This window comes from Poecilia reticulata, linkage group LG6, assembly GCF_000633615.1.
Source record: "Poecilia reticulata strain Guanapo linkage group LG6, Guppy_female_1.0+MT, whole genome shotgun sequence".
In the NCBI taxonomy this organism is placed as follows: domain Eukaryota; kingdom Metazoa; phylum Chordata; class Actinopteri; order Cyprinodontiformes; family Poeciliidae; genus Poecilia; species Poecilia reticulata.
In genome coordinates this window covers 22,607,472-22,627,657 of record NC_024336.1, presented here as the reverse complement: position 1 = coordinate 22,627,657, position 20,186 = coordinate 22,607,472, and the positions used below count along the sequence as shown (strand labels likewise).

The following is a 20,186-nucleotide window of genomic DNA, read 5'->3' as shown; positions in this document are numbered from 1 at the left end:
AAAAAGCAGCCCAGCTAAAAAAGGAACAGAGAGAAAAACAAAATTGGGTTCTGGGCATGGCTTCAATCTTAAAGTCTGGTCTCAGTCATGATCCTACTAATAAAGGTGAGCTTTTTTAAAATTACTTTCTCATGGGTAATTCTTCTGACAGGGATCAAGAGCCAAGATAGCAAAGTCAAAAAAAAAGTAAATTATTTTAGCACTTCCCATTAATAATTTCAGCAATATCTGTACAAATGAAAGTCTTTTGTTTTTAACTAATCTTATGGATTATACAAATATTTAGTGTTTTATGCTGCCTGCACAGAATATTTGGAAACATCCCATCATGTACATAGAAAATATGAGGAACTTTGTGTGACCTGGTAGAAAAAAAATACAAGCTTACAAAATTTAATAGGCATGTGCAAACAATAAGGATAACTATAACCTTCAATTGTGTGTCATACAGAAAGAATTTGTTTAGCCTACTTACCCACAAAAAAACACAAGACATATGCAGGGGGCCCCAGAGCCCAGACAAGGCCTTGAGTAGGAGAATAAACAGACTCGGYAGTTCCCATAATGTAACCACCACCGACCCATGTTGCTAAAAGTAAAGCACAGAAACAATATAGGTGGGTATAAAAACACAAACAGTAGTTACAGCTTCAACATATAAAATCAAACGCTCTCCACCTGTCATGGTAAAAATTCCAACCAGGATGTTGATGTTGCGGCCACCAATGATGGCAATTTCACTCTTTGAGCCGGAGCATTTCTTCTCCACTTTCTTGGATTTTCGAGACCCCCACACTCCAATTGCCAGGATGCAAACATAAAAAACGATCACAGAGACGAGTCCAGGGACATCTACTGCCATGATGATTCTGGTTACAACACAGATATAATGCCTGTCTCTTACACACGTTTTAATGTGTAAAACACAATAAATAGCAAAAGACTTTGATAAAACAAAACAAAGCTGTTCTTAATCTGTCAGTGGTGGTTTGTGRTACAGGTTATATTGCTTTCACTCAGGGTGGCATGTCCAAGGATCACCCTTAGCAGTCAAAAATATATATATCAGTTGCACCCTAAAGAAAATTATTTTGTTAATTACATGTCAATAGGAAACGGGGGATCAGAAGGAAGGATTCATTCACTCAAGAACTCCCAATTATTGGAGCAGAAAATAATAATTTAAACTACAGATGAGCAACATCTCCTGGAGCAGTTACTGCTTGTTTTTTTCATATTGATAAAAAGCTACTGTATAAATTAAATACTCCTTTCATCCATCTACCTGTCCATCCATCTACCTGTCAGCTTGACTTCAACATGCTTTTAAAACCCTTCAAAGGCTGCAAAGRTGAATTGTAGTGAAGGTTTTGCTTACAGCTTCAAACAAATGAGTTCCTGTCGTCCCTCCTTCTGGGTTGACCACAATAGTTAAATTAAACCAGTAATTTAACTCTGAGCAAATCATGAACCCACACACACAAATAAAAAAGAGGTAAGGGGGGACTTCATTCATGACAGTTGGAAAAAAACAAGAGGCATGCGGCCAAGTTGAGCTTCTTTCTCATGAACCTGWGTCTCAAGCATCCATGGGAGAGTKTTGAACTGCTGAGCAAACTGCTGGCGGTTTCCAGATTGTTTCTAATATTTTTAGGCCTAATGATTTTCCACCGGGATGCTTTATTTATTAMAGAAGTTCCAAAACAATGAGAAGGCCCTAAGGAAGAGATTCATGSTCATTCCTTTATTAAATAAAATTAATACCAAATAAATTTAGGAGGTAGTTTRGTCAAGCAAAATATTATATCCATTTCCCTGTAAGGATCACAAAATCATTCCATCTCTTACTGATGTTGTTTTATTTTTATTTTGAATTCATTGCAAATTGACCAGAACAACTTTGCTGTTTCGGGATCACAACTTGMCATAAATGATGAAACCAACAAATTTCCTTTGTAACAGAAAATCCTAAATGACAATGTTCAGCCATCAATTGGCTGAGCATTGTGCAGCAGGGTAATGCTCAGAAGATCACCCAAATCTAAACGGCTCAAMGGGAAAGTTTTAGAAAGGACTAGGTCAATGTTTGGACTTAGGTCTGGTTAAGACGCTGTTGTAAGGTCTTCAACAGCCCTTTCATGTTTAAAACTTGTCTGATGTTCACTATTCTACAAAGATAGCTGGGAGAAAATACTTTTTCAAAGCTTTGTAGGTTTGGAGACCATGGCCAAAAAAATAAGACTCAAGTAGACCGGACCTCACAACTTCAAAGTCTTGAAGGATCTGCAGTTAACATATCGGTGCCAAACTTCACAACACACCTCCAGGTGTGAAGAGGAGTCAGTAGATTAACAGGTACGGGCAGGTGCAGTACTGAAGTACACCTCTATTGTTTAAGGGGTAGGTATGCTAGTTTTAAAGCACAGTCAAATTTGGAAGTCTTCCAAATTGGCRGTGGTTCTTAACTGCCAGTCAAGAACTACCTTAACTGGTGGTTCTTAACTGTTTTCTGTCAATAATGTTTCCCAGAGAACATTATTTTCAATTAGTCTATCTAYTACTCTGATGTTATAAAAACAGTCACATTTAGCTGTCTTTTCATTTAACCACTTTAGCTTATTTTATGCAATATCAGAAAAACATTCAAAAATGCAAATAAGCAAATAACTCAATGTGCAAAGGATGCGTCTTCAGCTAAAAAAATACCTCTAACAAATATGCCATTTCAATGGTAAAGGAAGGCAATGGCAACCAGCACCCCCAAACTATTTGAGATGCACTTCCCCCAGGCCAAGGAACCATATGTGGTTGGACTGGATGCCACAGAAAATTAACATAGACAAGGGGTGGGTGCTGATATCACGCAAGCTGACGAATAACATCCCAGGGTGTTTGATGTGCATTGTACATCCAGGTGTTTACACCACTGACATTTGAAAATACAATTAAAACTGAAAATAACCTAATTTTGAAGACCCAACCTAACAAGACATGCAGTCGAATCATGTCTCGACTGCATCTTTTTTTTCTTCTTTTTTTACCATATATGTTTATCAGACACAGCAGCTGATGCACAAAAGATGCTAAATGCTCTCATTCTGAAGCTAGAGCCAAAGGTAAATCTGTTCCTAAAATAGTTTATCTGTCTTGTTTTCTTTTTCTCACTGTTAAATGCATGTGTTTAGGTAAAAACCTGCATGGTGCCCTGAAGGTTAGAGGTTAGAGAAGGTTAATTAGGTGTAAATTGTTCAAATCTTTTGTAATTTTTGGTAMGTTTGCTCTTATGTGTTTAGTGGACCTGCTCTATGAATCCAAAGCAGAAATAAAGCAAATAACTGTGGCAAATGCTGCAAAAAGTGGAGGACTTTGCTTTRCATCTTGAATCCCTTGCATTGTGTCYGAAAGCCSAGGGGGGCTTTTTCCTTTGAGCTCCTGATATTGTGTCAATATTGTGTCGCTGTCCAACTGAGAGAGAAAGAAGGAAGATGAATGGAAAACTACAGCACGTGCCTTTAGGAGGCTTATCTCGTCRTTTYATTTCTATTGCCATGTGTTTTATCAAACAGCATGCAACGACAGAAATTTCTGATATGCTCACTTTATGCTCCTTGACATAGCTGCCTGTCGAAGCGTGAATTTATAGCGAGTAATAACAAACTAGCTCCCTTCGSAGAAGAAAAGGAGCATCAGCAATAATTCACCTGCCTAACTCTGCTGCCAGTTAAGTATTTATTTGTCAGTGACTGTTACAGACTCTTCGCCTTTCTGCTCAATCCGTCATACGAGACTTATTTGGGAATAAATTGTGTTTAACTCACCTCTCAGTAAGGAAGAGGTCCCTCCTTGCTGAACCTTGCTCTTCTTAGGCACTTGAACTGGCTCGGCTAATTGTAAAAACTGGCAGGTCGGGTTGAGTTCAGTGCCGCGCCAGAGCGTTGTTATTCAGTGCACTTGTTCATATTCGCTGACCTTCAGTTCGTCTGCATCATAAGTCTTTGCACAAATATGTGATAGTTCACAAAAAGTTGCGTTGTCTAGTTCATAAAACCTAGACAAAACGGATATTTTGGTTACCATTCAAATATACGTTAATTTTTATTTTTTCTTTTAAAACTTGAATTCACCTCGCAGCTGGAGGCGATGCGCCAGTTTTACTGCTACCTCCTATACATTTAGAATTGGATTTCGTTAAAATTTTAATCACTGAGAGTAGGTTCGTCAGAGAGACGGGGTATCCTTTCCTAGTCACGCCAAACCTCATGCATGTTTTACCATGGGTCTTGTACTGAGCTGGAAATAATAGTTCTTTAAAGGTAAATCAACGGAGGACATCCCATTATGGGGAGGGGCAGGCGGAGCACTAAACAGGGATATTTTAGGAAAAATTTTGGGTGGGTCGGCAAAGTTACAGTGAAATGTAACGTAAAATGTGGTTTAAAAAGTTTCTACTGTGTTCAAGCTGCAAGACTAGCAAAAATGAATAGTAATGCTCAAACGTGTTTTTCTCAGTAAGCAAACTATTGAGCTCCAGCTCTCACAATTGGAGGATCTGAATCTCAGCAGTGCCTAAAGCAGAGCACAATGAAGAACTTTGGGTGTGTTAGAGGAATTGAGGGATGCCAGGTTCGCCCAAACAGACTAGAACCGCCTCTGGCTCCACACACACACACACACACACACATATAGAGATGAGAAGGAGAACAACAAACAAGCACTGCACAGCTTGGGGCAAAGTGCTTGCATTCCAAACTAATTATACATTCCAAACTTACTATGTGTACCAATACATCTTTGTAAATTTGAACAGTATACATCATTGTTGGATCTGGTGTCACATCTTCCTCTACTGTCTTTGATAGATTGTCAATGGGGTTTAGGTCAGGTGCGCTTGTKTGTCATTAAAGGAGGTACTGTTGGCAGTGGGAGCTGGTGCTGAGTCCTTCTAAAAAATGAGAGAGCCTCTATATTGCATTCAAAAATAGTTACGCCTTGTCAGCAGAAGGAAGCAGGTAATACTCTAAAATTTTCTGATTGGCTGACTTTTTACTGTYAGCCAATCAGAAAACACTGGGCAAAAGGCGAATAACATATCTGTCATTAGACTGTATATTGTAGACCAAATGCTATGCTTAACAATTGCAGTGGCAATGTTCAACTGTTTCATTTTAATAAGGGAAAGATACAGTACATTTGACAAAGGGTAGGTGCTGGTTTGTATCATATAACCTTATCACGATGGTCAGAGTCCAGCCTCGAAGCTTTGTATGTATCAAGTAAAAGCTATGTTTCAGTTAGAAAAAGTCGTTTTTATTGTGGAAGTTTCAGGTATTGTTTATGATGTTTGTGCACATTAAAACTAAATTAGAGGTAGTAACCCGGGGTCTAGGTGGGCTGCTGGACGTGCAAGTTCCTCAGGAATAGAAGCCCATCCCCGGCAGGATCAGAAGTACCCAGGATCCAGAAATTAACATCTTGTTCAGCTCTATGGGTGTCGAGGAATGTGTGAGCTACCACCTCATATTCTGTGCCGTAAGCTGTCCTGTAAGGAAAACAAATCATTAAACGTTTGTTAAGAGCAAAAATGTCTCAACTGCCAAACACAAACTTTTGAACTCACAGTATGACCCCTTATCTAAATTGCATGTTGTATTTGCCTATCGTTTGTGCCAGTGAGTTTTTTCTTACTTAGTATGACTTAAAGCTCCAGTATGTTACTTTAATAAAAATATGTTTTAAACATATTTGCTAAAACTATCATTATGTCRTGACAGTTTGCTATGWGCGAGATAATCTATGAAAAGATCAATCTCCTSCACCTCTTCCCTGAGCTACAATTGCCATTTGAAAAAGTGCACTGCTCCCAATGAAAAGCAACCAGTCAGAGACAGGAGGATGTTTTAGTGCTGTCAGTCARCCTGGTGAACGGGCTGCTAAATGTGGTAACGGCGAAGAGACAACTCACTATTACAGGAAAATCGTTCATCCGCTGTCATCTGTGGCCATGCTAACTAGATTTGGAATTCATGGCAGGCTTTTCTTACGGTGAGAAGCTACTGCGTAACAGACAGTAGGGAGGGAGTCATGGAGATGAGCAGTGTGTGTSTGGGCATGATTGACAGCGCTRAGACTGTCCTTCTGGTTGTGATTGGTTGTTCATAGTTAGCACTGGGAGCAATGGAAGAAGGCAGAGGATCTTTTTTTAAATTTTTCATAGATCATCTGTCTCATAATTTACAGACAACATAGTGGGAGTTTAAACAAATATGAAAACAAAAAACATTTTTTGTTTATATATACATAAGTTATATACTGCAGCTTTGATGAATGTGCAACGTTCTTTTGAAGTTTCTTTGTACCACAGTTTACTCAATACTAATAAAACACATTACCAAGGTGGAGATAGAAAAGAAAGTACAATGGCATTACATAATATTTTAAGTTTTTTTATSTAGCTTGTGTCTTTTGTTGCAGTACTGCACACAGCAAATTTGAGGTACAAGTCAACTTTTAATTTGAATATTTGTTTAGGGAGGGAGACAATTTCATSAAAAGAAATAGTTGCTTGCAAATATAATTGAAGYATTCTTTCAAGTTTTCACTTAAACTTTTAAATCAGTCAGAATTTCTAGGAAATTCAAATTCATAATCTATGACTTTCTGWTTTCCTGTGATATAAATCGGACTGCTCATCACGCTGGACAAGGACCAATCTTTATCTTTCCACCACACAAAGAGAAGAAAACTGTAAAGGAAGTTTAAAAAACATAGCGACAAGAATGAGAACAACAAGCAAGCACCGCACAGCRAAGTGCTTGCATTCAAAACTAATTATGTMATTACACTGTACTAATGCACCTCTGTAAATCTGAATAGCATTGTAAAATAAGTGAGATATGAAATAATTTTACTGCTCAGTGTTTGAACTCAATACTCCATGTTAGTTTTGCTTTAATTACTGTATGAAAGTGAAGTGGCATAGAGGAGATGAGCCTTTGCAAGTTCTGAAGTGCTGAGGAAGCCTGTATTGCTTTAATATGTTAGAGAACTACAGCAAAATTCGACCTCTCAGATTCATCAAATCTCCATGACAACCATTAGACTTTACCTGCATATCAAACAGTTGTTGTGTGATGCCAGACAGAAGACTTTACGTTCCTAATTCCTACTATCACAAATGTGAACACATGGCGTTTGGAGAAATTCTACTGGAACTTTGGTTAGAAAAAGGTGCTTCCATCAATTTCCTCCTGAAACCTGATGTTTGTTAAAATCCAGAAMCTGAATGTGCCCCAAAAGTACTGGTGTACAGATGTGTAGATAYAYATTAGTTTAAGCACATTTCCTTTGTACATCCCAATCAAATTCCWTATTTGGACACACTTTACATATGCAAGTAGGTGCAAATAAGTCATGATATCGGTTTGGGTCCATTAGGGAATTATCTTCAGCTTTGCTGCATACTTTTCARGGCAACGATACATACTTATCCAATCTCAAATTAACTGATGTCAAATCAAATATATCTGAATTCACCCTGTGGGTATTGCACAGTTCTGCTTTGGGCCATGTTTCAGGTCTCTTGAGTTTACCAAAATGTCTTTCACATTGTCAAAGGTTCCCTGTGTGCTCTGCAGGTGTCGCCAAAGGCACCAGTATCTGTAGAWATGTTTTGTGTGTGAGATGATGCTGCTGTAGTAAAAKATGGATTTTCACCAGCACTGTAAAACCACCGCCTGTAAAATATCAATATCCCATTTAGGTGAAGTTTCTAATAAAAGTAAAAAAATAAAAAATAAAATAAAATACCAGAGGAGCTTTTCACCCAGAACAGCAAGGCCTTCGTTTGTCATGCAGTGGATGACCAGCACCTTCTCGTTAGCCTGCAAAAATAAAAAATAAAAATACAGTGTAGTTTTTGTTAGCATTACATTTCATATGCTGCCTTCAGTAGTGCATGTATCTAACTGTTAATAACTTACAGGAACTGGCAGACCCTCAGATTCAAATCTTTCCTGGGGGTCAAAGTGTGATATTTTCCACCATGACAAAACACTTAAGGTGTCATCCAGATAGACGTCTTGGAGGCCGGACTTCTTTGCACACTTTAAATTAAACACAATTACAATAGGTGATAGATGCACATGTTTTCGTCTCAGTGATTTTCAGTTAACATTTGTGATAAATGTGGATGTACCTTTTGGAAACGTGGTTTATCACTGGTCAAGTAAAGCTGAGGCAAAACATTAACAGAAAAAAAAAGCAGTGGTCAAATGACAGATTAAAGAACGTGTTTAAGAAGAAGTGTTGACTTTATTTTTTTACAGAAAATTATACATTCACTGTTTTATTTCTGGAATTCTCTTTTTTTGTGTGTTGAGGAATTTTGCAAAGCACATTTTAATCCGCAGTAAGACGGCTGTTGTACATAATTTTTTTATTTTTAGGTTAAAGATTCTCAACAGAAATTCCAGAAAGCTGATAAAGCCCACTTAGACGGTAAGCTAACTTACTCTATAAAGAGCTTGCTCTGTTCTGCACTACAAGGATTTGTAAGGAAGAGTAAATTCAGSTCTTTGTGTCTGACTGGTTGCTAAGAGATTATTCAAGGCTAACCTGCAGGTGGTGTACAACTAACTAAATCATGAATGAGTTCAAGTGTTAAAACAGCCATTTGCAGGTGAAACAAAGATTAATAGGAACCTTACCTGACTTCAGGTGTTAATTATTAAAAAGACTTTGGTCACAAGGCACTTTGCTATTGAATACATTTGCACACAAAATGTGTACTTTTCCAAGAACCTAAAGATAATTACTTTCCTTACAAGGCCTTTTTCTTTATTATTTTTTTTAATTGATGTATTCTTTACTAGTTTTCTTAAGGACCACTTTCCTGAGATTTGTTTTTACATTATATTAAATATATTAAAGGGTAGTGTAGAAGAAAGAAATGAAACTAAGCTGCTTTTGTTACTTTGTTACTTGAGATGAAAGTATATCATTGACCTAAGTCATGTGTGATGTAAATTAATCTGCACCCTGCTATATAATCTGTGTGTTCTGTGTTTAACACAGAACATTTTAAATGTAACTTATGTGGAAAGATTATTTCCTGAGGCAATAATAACTCACTAAACCACATTGTTCTGCTCCTTAACATTTATGAGGGCTGTAGGCACAAATACTTGACCAAGTCAAAATTAGTCACCAAAGTCAAATAAAAATTGATCGTAAGTTATCCTGTTAAATTTACTAAAAAAAAGGTAGAATAGAAGTCAAAATAACAGACATGAAAACCAGCACAATTCTCATTTGGAACTGTAATATTGTGTGAGCTCAGTTTAGATGGATTTTCTTGGTTAGTAATCTGCTCCAGACTCTAATGATCACAAAGCCAGTCCAAAAACTATGATTTTGGGGATTTTTTCTTTGCTGGCACTGCTACCAGGTCTAGTAGCTGTTCACAATATTGTTTTTCATGTCTGTTTTAACTTTTCTTTTTGCATGTATTGCTATCTTACTAAAGATATTGCTTTTTGCAAACTTTTTGATGGCCATTTTTAAAAACGGATGTCTAGCATTAAATTGAAATCTTGAATTACTCATTAATTTTGACAACTTGATACAATCAGCTGAGCTGCTGTAGTAAGAATTCTTTCTTACCAACTGCAATGATAGAAGGAATTTTACTAAATTTATAGCAAGGTTGGATTTGCAATATGTGCAATTGATGTTAAATCTTTTTTTATGAATAAATCGCACTGACTATGTATTTCTCTATATGAATTGCCTTGCAAATGCCTTTAGAAAACATGTGCACTATGTAAATGAAATTAATTGAACTTAAGGATTAAAAGTGCAACATATTTTAGAACAGCTTTAGTTTAGGTTTGTAATGAACATTACAAAGAACATTACATTCTTAAAACTTAATGACATTTATTGAATACCATCAAATCATCATAACTCTCCATTCAGTTGAGATACACCTAGATTTAGTGAGAAGATGATTAAAAACCAACTAACGCTAAAACACATAAAGCTTCAGGAAAAGGTTTTACTTACTCCTTTGGCAAAGCCAGTTGTTCTGAGAGCAAAACTCTGGTCAAAATGCAGAGTTGATCCTTCAGGACTGCCATCAACACTGCACCACACAGACAGCGTCAGATAGGCGCTCACTCATTAGTTTCTGTCGAAGTCATTTTCTGGGCGCTTACCTGGTGATGATAAAAGCAGTGCGAACGCAGGATTGAATACCCTTTCCTCCGCTGACCCCACATGGCATCTTAATGCTCGGCTCAGGTGTCTTTGTCAGATTGTCGATGTTGGCGTTGATGCTGAGAGCGCTGTGCTCCCTGTTTTGTCCTCCCACACTCACCAACATCACAACATCTCCAAAACGTAGCTGTCCATCAAATGTCGCAGAGAGATTCACCTGCACATGTAAATAAACACCCTCATCACCACTGAGGCCTGTAGATCACTGTTAGAGCTTTTAAATTAGCTTAGATTCACATTACGTGCGCCAAAATGTTTTGTTTGAGAAAGTCCACTCTCTGAGAAAGAAGCTCTCCCCTGCTCCTCTTGTTAAGAAATTCTGTTATTGTCTCCTGGAAAAAACAATGGCATATGAAACGTTTCTCTACAAGCTGTTATTTACCACAACAAACTGTGTGTTTTTTTTTTCTTCATCATCACAATGTCCCAAAAATAAGTAGAGATAAGTATTTGTAGCAAAAAACATGTGGTAACCTTTCTTCTGTCAGACTGGCAAGTGAACAGCGAGAGGTAAAGAACTATTTTTACCTCTGGTCAACCCAGCATTTCACTGAAACCTCAAACCTTGAAGTGATTCTCTGGTCAACGTTTGTTTAAAACTTAGACCGGTCTTTTGCTTATATGCGTAAAAACTCTATTATGTTTTTTTTTTATGGTGTGAAGCACGTTGAACTGCTTTGCTAAAATGTGTTTTACAAATAACATCTTGATTTGACTTGACATATTATACTGCTAATTCCACAGATGACTTAAAAGTACTCTTAAAATGTGATGTTAAAAAGTTGTATGTGACTTGACTTTCAGATAGATGGTTAAATATTAAGTAACAAACAGAATTTTCAACAGGAATAAGAAAAAAACTTTAAAAGTATGAAACTTGAAGAGAGAAAGAATTCTGAACAAATCAACTGATTCACAAAGCTTTCCCTGTTCTCCCATGTTCTTCTCTTTTTTGAACACCAGCTGAATATTTTTTTTGTCATTATCAGACAATTGTTAACAAATCTCAGCTAAATAATTTATGATAATAATTTAATAATAATGTGAATACTGGTCACGCTAACCTAATGTACTAGAACATTTCATTTAATTATTTTTTAAAGTTATTGTTTGCTTTGTTTTGTATTCTGAAATAACAAGATGTTCTTCATTGGCTTCTTCTTATTGTTAATATTTTATTAAAAAATTTAATGCAGAAGATTATTCAAGCCTTTTTTTTTTCAATGGAAAAACCTTTCTTCAAGTTGCAGCAATCAAACCTTTTTTATTGCTAGAGGGCGTTTTGCATGTTTCCAATGTTGTTTTCATAATTTGTTTTCCATGGAAAGCTCCAAGTCATTAAAGTTTGAAGGCCTCAATGCCATCTGCACAGAAATTATTTTAGCTTCAAGTCAGGACTGTTGCTCGGCCTTAAATGTTAACATCACTTCTATCCCGAAGAAACTTGTTGGTCAAATTTAAAGAAAATACTTTATAACTATATCTACCATGAGCATGAAAAATTTAATGCTTCATAAATTACTAAGAACTTTAGGACCTTGACATGTTCTGCTTCCTGTTTTAACCTTGGGTCAATAAATTGATCAAATAAATCAATTCTCTTATATAGCCACTCAAGGGGAATATATTTAAAATTAAGGTGACTTCTAAAAGCAATTTGATGCACTGGATTTTATTTTGGGGTGTAAAATGAAAGTAGGGTGAACACAAATGTACACTTCATATTTGTATCAGTGAAACATTTTCACAACTTGGTAAATCAAACTGAGTAAAAAAAAAATAGAAGAAGAAGAAGAATTTGGGAAAAACTTTGATCATGCACAAATTAATACAAGTGACATTTTTTTAACTACCGTTTTAGCTATGAGGTTAACTTTAATGAAAAAGCTAAATATAAAAATATGAAATAAATTAAAACCCTTTTAGTTTACCGGTACACTCTAGACTCTTTATTTAAATTTTTTCTACACCCTTACTGATTTAGCAAAAATATTTCAACGTGACGGCTAGCTCAGATAATATGTCCTCATTTTCTTTTCAACAAACCTCCTTTAGGACCAGGTCTTCAAACCAGTTTCCGGTTTTCACCTTAGGCTGATACTGTCGCTGGTAAGTCATTTTGACAACAGCTATGAAACGTTAACAAACACACACAAACACACCAGCCAGTATGCTAACAGATTTCGATAACCACAGTTTTAAGCTACACGCGGTTTCTATAGAGACGGTTTCCCTAGATACGAGCTCTAACCGCGTCTCTCCAGCTGTCGCTAGGGGGCGTGCTGGTATTACACAGGACATCAATCTTTCATGGCCTACCTTCCAAACAAGACAAAAATAAATACTGATTTGCAGCGTTCTAAAAACACGAACACGGTCATAAAATGTAATAAATACATAAAGTTTGATCAACTACTACAGCATAAAAAGGCAGATATGACTTTTGTTTTTTGTTATGACGCCAATTTGTAACTCATGAAAGAGCTAATCCTAAATTTTAATTAGGGCTAAAAGAAAATCACACTATTTAGGTTTCTTCACAGTTCTTTCAAATGCAATATCCCTTCGCTGAATTCTCAATATTTTAACCAAAGCACTCCCAAGTAGAAAGTGTCCATCTGTCATGGTTGATGCTCCTTTTTTCTCTGTATACGTCAGTGACCGTTAGCTCGATCTCTGGCACCATTCATGGCACCATTAATATGATTCATTTTGTGTTTTATATTCTTTTGCGAATCACTGTCGTCCTCCTCTTCATCGCTCCGAACATCGCCGTCCAGTTGCTGGGTGAAAAACATGCCACAGAGAAGATTTAGAACCAAGAGGCAGACATTTAGCCGAGAAACACTGCACATACACACAAAGCATTTTGAACATACCTTGCTGAAGACAAACTTGTAAGCCATTCTTGTTATTAGAAAAGCCCAGTAGACGTGTAGAATTTGTAGAACCATTAACATGATGTTGAAGAAATAGTAGCCAAAGAAGGGGTCAAACCTCTCCAATGGGTACACCCATGTACAGTGGATGAGCCTGAAGATGTGTGTATTTGTTATTCCTCTTTAGCTGCCAGCTRTAATGTGCTACACAAACTTTTTTTTTTAATTCACTCACCAAAAAGGAAAAATAACAAGTCTTGTCACCATGAAGACAAGTGTAAATATTACAAACATAACATTAGCAGTCTGCTCCCATTTGGCGTAGTTAAACAACTTTCCTCCCTGTAAAAGAAGCAAAGACAGGGATAAGAGCCTTGTTTCTCTTTAGAAAAAAAAAGAAGAATCAACTGAATAACAAGCATACTGTTACTTCAGGAGAAATAACAGCAGAAAGGGAGTAAAGGGAGGTGAATAGATATTCATCCCAAACCTTTTAGATTTTTATTCATAAAAAATAAATTTTTCCATCCACTTCCCTTATACATATTGGCTATATCTTGGTATATTGGTAATATACCTCATATTCATGACTTTTTGTTAGTTTATAAGTAATAGACCAACATAATCTCATGCTGTCTTGCAGATAACTTGCAGATAAATATTTTTATCCATCTATCTAAAATTGTGTGCAGTACCAACTTTTGTTTCCAAGACATTTTAGGCAATTACATTAGAAACATATGTGTTGTATAGCTTTCTGCTTTTTAAAGTATTCGCAGATTCAGAGAAAAAAATCCTAAAAAAAAAAAAATGTTTTACTTTAAATTGTAAAAAAAAAAAGGCAGTTATGTAAATAAACAGGCATTATTGAGCCTGCAGACATCTRTTATGGAAAAAATATGCAAATTATAGTGCACAAGAGAATGCAAACGACAAAGTGAATGCTCACTTTGTSGTTTCTTTGTCAGACATAAAAATATCTTCTCACTGGACTTTTGTTTTCCAGAATATCAGACGCAGACRATAAATAACCACTGCTTTATCTGCAAATAGTCTTTCTTATAGCTACGACTACRATTCAGAATCATTACGACTTGAACATAACAAGAGCACTGACCTCAAGCAGGATGTCAGAAGAGTCATGAACARCCATCACAAGAGTGCCAATGCGAATGTAGTTAGAAATCCAGGAGAAACTCAGAAGTGTCATTGTGGCTACATGGTGAATCACCTGCTCTTTAAAATCCTGCCAGTATGCAAACCACAGGTTAACATTACTGCATATTGTACAACTCTAACATTGATTTTTATAAAGTTAATATTGATATACATGTGCTACTTTTTTTTTCTATAAGTCATGTATTCCTGCAAAATGATTAGTTTATGAATGTGATAGGAAATGTGATTTAGCACTTCAATATAAAATCTAATAATAGTAAATATTTGAAGTTAGATTCAAACAAATAAAGATTTGTTAATTTTGTACTTCAGCACACTTGTATACTCACCTTCCTTTTCACATCAAACGTYAGGCTGAGGAGCAGAGAAAGGTAGAAGCCCATTTCCAAGGTATAATACCAGTACTGTGACGGGAGCATGGACTGAAGGAATATTTAACAAACATAMATCATTTTCATGAATCACACTGTTTACACTCTTGTGCAGCCTATGCTGATACAAAAAAGGGAWCAGAGTTACCTGTTTAGGAAATTCTGCCCAAACCTCTTTTAGATCATAAAACCAAGGTTTCTAAAAACAACAACAGGACACAGAGGAAAGTAAGAAAGATCTGAACCAAAAGCAAAACTTATTGCTTATTTGCTTGCTAACTTGCCCGAGCTGCTTCCAGCATACAACAAATAAATTCACATTAAAGGTGGAAAGCAAAAATAACAATAAAAGATTTCTGAGAACTTACATCGTAAAGGGCTAAAAGTCCTCCAAGGAATGCACAAAGATAAAAGCAGCATCTCCAACTGGCCRAACACAGGAGCAGTAAAGTTAAATGTTTACATAGAGACCCTTATTGTCTCTATGTAAASATAGCGTAATGCAAAAATCTTTGTGTCCACATACACCCACCTGGCTTCACAGAACCTCTTCCGAAGCCCAGGTCGATCCTGATTCCTCCTCCTCCTGAACCACACTTCTACTCTCCTCTCTGGCCAGCCGGTTTTCTTACACARAGACCGAACAACAGCCTGAAACGCAAAGCAAACAGTTCAGGTGTTAAAACACACTACCATACACACTCTTCAATTTTGCACAAATTATAYGCTAGAATCAAGTTGTTGCACCTGCAGTATAGTATACATTTACATTAACTAAGGCAGGCGAAACAAGATTCTTTATTTTGAGAGATTTMCYTGACTTTTAACCTACATTTACAGCTTACAGAAATGTTGCATAAACAAGTATTTGGCAAATTAGAGATTTTGTTTTGTTTCTTCTATTTTGTCAAATAAAACWAAAATAGTTTCCAAATTTCAAGGTTCCAGTTCCAATATAACAGGCTAATTAAACAACAACAACAAAAACTGGCCTTCATATCTGAATTCAGGGCTTCTTAACAAAACAGAGAAGATGATCAATGCTTATTTTGCTATCTAGWAGATAGCAAAATTCTGCTGCTGGGGCGGGGGGCACAATCAACAGCAGTTGTTTGGTTTGGCTGCATACAGAGACACAAAAGACAGACAACAATGTAGACATAGACACTTCACACCAAAGGCCAGATTACATCCAAATCCTGGACTGTGAAAGGGAGTTGCAATCACAGGAGCGAACTCGAGCATGGTGGGGATAACACAACACGCAAAATCACTGCCAAAAGGTCACTGTCTGGGACTTGAACCTACAATCGTCTTACTACTCAGACAAGCACCTCATAAACGACATTGTCTTTGATCAACTGCATGTTGTATTAGCATATAATCATATGAAGTTGATCTTTTTGATGATCTCAGACCCTAAAACATGGCAAAAAGCAAAAAATACTTAAGGGGGTAAATGCTTTAATATAACACCTGAGGTTTATTTTAAAACACCTTATTGAGATTCTTAATCTCAATACATTTGTGTTGCTGTCTTCCAGCAGCTATCTTTAACATTTATTTTCTCCTTTTTTTTTTCTTCCACAATAAGTTATTTTATTTATTGAAAAACATCTACAAAAACTACAAAGCACAACACATTTCTGCCCGCGATTAAAGTGTGTAAGAAGTAAACTGTCTCTTAACTCACCTGTGACGGATTCCGGGATTGGCTGTAGAAGTACTTCTCTAGGGTTGGGTTTTCCTCGGCTGTGAGACGTACCTTGTCTCTGATCCCCAGAGCATTAGCCAGAGGTGTGGCCAAGTATCTGAAACAGTACACAGAGCTCTGTGAACCTTCCTTATAGCACAACAGTARCAGCTCTTTAGAATCTCTTAGATTGTGCAACATAATCCCAGTATATTGAAATTAGACCATGGAACGGCTGAACTCTCAGTCACAATTACCGTATTTTCCGCTCTATAAGGCGCACCGGGTTATAAGGCGCACCTTGAATGAATGGCCTATTTTAAAACTTTGTTCATATTTAAGACGCACCGGATTATAAGGCGCACTGTTGGCTTTTGAGGAAATTGAAGGATTTTAGGTGCGCCTTATAGTGCRGAAAATACGGTTCTCTTAAGCTGTGTAGTCTTGCCTTTCAAAGAGGTATCTGACAACTAGTAGGCAGAGGGCACAGGGCACAGCTGCATAAAGTTGAGAGGCTTTGGCATAAGTACGGTCTTCTTTGTCTTGGATATCTGCCCAGGAGACCTTCTCTGGAAGCCACAGACGTTCCCACCACAGCCAGTCTTTGATTGTCTGCAACATGATGCTAAAAAGTGGATGAAAAAAACCCCCCCAACAAAACAAAGCAAGCACAATTTAAACAACACTTATTGTGATCTTCTTTTTACATGTTTCTTGAATAAAATAAAGAAAGCATTTTTAGGGAGAAGACTATGTCGGGTTCATAATTCTTTTGTTATAAGGACATTTTCTTATTTTCAATAATAAAAATGTCTGACCTAAGGATTTAATTAATCGGAAAATAAGTCAGATCCAATTTTTTSTTGTTGCTATATTGCATATTTAGGTCCAAATAGATTTATGACTGAAAAAGGTAATTTCTTCTTTTTWAAAAAAAATCTCAAATCAGGAAAGTTTATCTCAAAGCTACACAAAGTGTGGCATGCATATTTGTATAATTCCATTCACGTGTAAGGTAATTTAAAGTGCTTTGCATAAATATAAGGGGAAATTGGTGAAGAGAATTACATTAAAGATAAGAAAGACATTRASAGAATAATTGTAACAATTCAACACAAAAGGAAAGAAACTGTGAAAGGCAACTTAATACCGAACAAATAGTGGAAATTAACTAATGAAATAATCTTTGACTTTCATGAGAACGATGAAGTAAACATATTTTCAGTCTCATTTTAAAAGAGCCAACTATTTCTGAATGTCTCACGTTTTGGTCACGTGGTGACAAAAAATATAAAGTTGTATGCTATTAGCACACATATGGAAATAAATATTGCATTACTTGGTCATCTGAGCCAGGGGAGCAAATAGATGTTAAATAAATCTAGTTCAAGAGCTGAGCCTTTAGAACCCCACATGTGATCTTTGTTTGTTCAGTTTTATAAATACCAAATGAGACAACATAGACTGACTCTGGCAAAATTTTTTWAAAATAAATACATAAACCACTCCCACACAGCAGACAGTCCCACTCAATTTTCCAGTCAGTAATCCAGTATGTTATGATCAGCTGTGTCAAATGTAATACTGAGGTCCAAAAACAACAATGCAGCGTGTTTATATGTGTCACTATGATCACTGGCAAGTTAAAACTAGATATCAGACCTGTAATTACCTATTTTTGAGGCATCCAGCGATCAAGAATAAGTTACCAAATCTATGCGGTAAGAACCTGAAGTTGCATAGGAAGCCAGCACACTGGAGATAGAGAACTCCAGCAGATATCAAAGGGCAAGAATGATAAAGAAAGGTGAGGAACAATTCACGGAAGCAGAGATTAAAGAGAAGTGAAGTCCTTCCTCTTATGGACTCTGCCCATAACAAGAGTACAGATAAAATATAACAGGCTAATTAAACAACAACAACAAAAACTGGCCTTCATATCTGAATTCAGGGCTTCTTAACAAAACAGAGAAGATGATCAATGYTTATTTTTAATTAATTGTAAGGCGGCATAAGCCATATGAAAATGTCCCTGAAGCTCAGCAGTGGCTAATAAGTCGGCATGGGAAAAGGCAGACATACCTGCAGGCGGTGTTGTCTTGACAAGTTTCAACACTGAGGAGAGAAGCTGAAGCAGATACGGAGTGGGTTACCAGGTCTGATGAAAGCCAAGTAAAACACTACGCAACTCAAATTGCTCTTTACGTAATCATTTCTTTCACAATTAATATTTTAACTTATGCTTTTACGTCTCTGATGTTATTGTTCTCTTCACTGATCTGGAAATGTATATCAGCAGAGACAAAGTAACAGCATAAGAAATGTTGAACTTAAGATTCACACACTTACCTCTATGCTGTGCCCAGTGCAGGTAATGCTGGGTGTTGTCTGGGGATCTGTCTGAGTGAGGTCAGTCTATTACTCATGCCACCCATATACTGCTCTTAATCACATCAGATAACAGTTCTGTTAGAGCCCAAAGCATTATGGCTATTAAAAAGTCTCTTCAAGGAGAGGTAGGAAGTTAAAGTAAAAAAAAAAAAAAGATTTGCTTGAAAATCAGTAATCCTAATCTGCACAATGTACATAACTGTGGTTGGAGTGTCTCCAGTGAACATGTCAAATAGATTAGTAGGTCTGTGTTTGGTTGCTCACCTGATGAAAAAGTCCTGGATCCTTCCCTCCCACTTTTCCCTGCTCTCTTGATCACACCCCCGTCGTTGCTATAAGTCGTTGGAGATGAGAAACGGTTAACAGCTTAGTGCCCTTTGAACATTTTGACAATATATATATATTTTTTAGTTTGCAAAGACTAAACTGCAACAAGTCATCTAAAGGGCAGGATCAGGATCATTTGCCTACACTCACCTGCAAGCATTCCCTTGGAATGCCGAGCATCCCCCACAAAGGCCCCATTCACTGGCGGGGCAAGCAAGGGAGGAGGAGCCAAGTGAGAAAGAGGAACTCTCTCACACAAGAACAAAGAGTGAAACATCATGCTGCAAAGATAGCTACCTGAGTTAATAATAAACACATCCATGGAGATTGAGCTAGCCTGGGTGCGGCACACAATCTCCAATTTCCTTAGTTTTTCTCAAGGCAAAGGTTATTCTCAGGAACTAGTTTGTAGTTTTATTTTGGGAAGTTATTAGTTGTCTTGAATATGCAGTTAGAGGGATATAAAAGCACAGAAAAACATTTCTGAGTCTTTGTGTATATATATATATATATATAGATATATATATATATATATATATATATATCTGAGACACATTTTGTTGTGTTACACCTGTGCCAGAGGAGGGCAATCCAGAAAACAAATTTAAGGCTGCCATACATCTCTCCAAGAGGACGAAAAACCTGTTGTTGTTCATTTAATTTAAACGTACACACTTTTATCTGACAGTGTGATGTATTTCAAGTATTTATTTCCATTAAAGTTGTTGATTATGGAAGTTAATGGAAGTCAGTTGTTCAGAAATTAGGATGTATGCCACAGTGCATGGAGGTTCTATCTTACTAGTAGTGCACATACTGTACAGTACATAATCATTCATGTATGTATTGAAAATCCTTTTTACCTTCATTCATCTTTAATATTGTGATTTTCTGTGAAATTGAATTACGGTTTAGTTGTAACAAAAAAGTTTTCGAAATAAATCACGCTGAGTAATGAATTTGTGTGATATGAGTTTTAGTTTTTGAATCGAAACCTTACAATAAATGTCGTAACATCTAATTTAATAAGATGGATACCGAAATAAACAACTGCTAAATGTATGTTTTAAG

At 36.6% G+C, this 20,186-nt stretch overlaps 2 protein-coding genes and 1 long non-coding RNA gene across 7 annotated transcripts; all 3 read right to left on the bottom strand.

Moving 5' to 3' along the window:
• Positions 1 to 481: 481 nt before the first annotated feature.
• Positions 482 to 4,215, bottom strand: LOC108166344 (uncharacterized). The gene is made up of 3 exons (XR_001776669.1): positions 3,819 to 4,215; positions 679 to 869; positions 482 to 589 (listed from the first exon to the last, which is right to left on the bottom strand). It is a non-coding gene; the product is annotated as an uncharacterized LOC108166344 (long non-coding RNA).
• Positions 4,216 to 5,285: 1,070 nt separating this feature from the next.
• cfap161 (cilia and flagella associated protein 161) lies at positions 5,286 to 12,876 on the bottom strand. Its single transcript, XM_008412393.2, has 8 exons — positions 12,322 to 12,876; positions 10,518 to 10,607; positions 10,215 to 10,432; positions 10,063 to 10,141; positions 8,195 to 8,230; positions 7,980 to 8,102; positions 7,807 to 7,880; positions 5,286 to 5,539 (listed from the first exon to the last, which is right to left on the bottom strand). The coding sequence occupies exons 1-8, from the start codon at positions 12,391 to 12,393 to the stop codon at positions 5,383 to 5,385; spliced, it is 849 nt and encodes a 282-aa protein (XP_008410615.1). The 5' UTR covers positions 12,394 to 12,876; the 3' UTR covers positions 5,286 to 5,382.
• Positions 11,928 to 19,313, bottom strand: cers3b (ceramide synthase 3b). Of its 5 annotated transcripts, XM_008412392.2 has the most exons (14): positions 19,266 to 19,313; positions 19,053 to 19,120; positions 18,747 to 18,793; positions 18,480 to 18,525; positions 16,846 to 17,022; positions 16,398 to 16,515; positions 15,237 to 15,355; positions 15,073 to 15,130; positions 14,853 to 14,903; positions 14,663 to 14,755; positions 14,272 to 14,400; positions 13,390 to 13,496; positions 13,155 to 13,308; positions 11,928 to 13,058 (listed from the first exon to the last, which is right to left on the bottom strand). In XM_008412392.2, exons 1-14 carry the CDS (start codon positions 19,311 to 19,313, stop codon positions 12,930 to 12,932), a joined length of 1,344 nt encoding a protein of 447 aa, XP_008410614.1. In that variant the 3' UTR covers positions 11,928 to 12,929. The 5 variants fall into 5 exon arrangements, with proteins under 5 accessions (XP_008410614.1, XP_017160554.1, XP_017160556.1 ...); XM_017305065.1 differs by lacking the exon at positions 19,266 to 19,313 and having other exon boundaries at positions 18,747 to 18,840; positions 19,053 to 19,144; XM_017305067.1 differs by lacking the exon at positions 19,266 to 19,313 and having other exon boundaries at positions 18,747 to 18,835; positions 19,053 to 19,136.
• Between the last annotated feature and the right edge of the window lie 873 nt (positions 19,314 to 20,186).

What these genes read in the sequence shown, in the direction of transcription:
- cfap161 (XM_008412393.2), bottom strand. Translation starts at nt 12,393, where the DNA reads ATGACTTACCAGCGACAGTATCAGCCTAAGGTGAAAACCGGAAACTGG. An exon ending in ACTGCTTTTATCATCACCAG is followed by an intron (nt 10,142 to 10,214) that starts GTAAGCGCCCAG and finishes TGTGTGGTGCAG; the next exon opens with TGTTGATGGCAGTCCTGAAG. An exon ending in CTGGGTGAAAAGCTCCTCTG is followed by an intron (nt 5,540 to 7,806) that starts GTATTTTATTTT and finishes TTTTCCTTACAG; the next exon opens with GACAGCTTACGGCACAGAAT.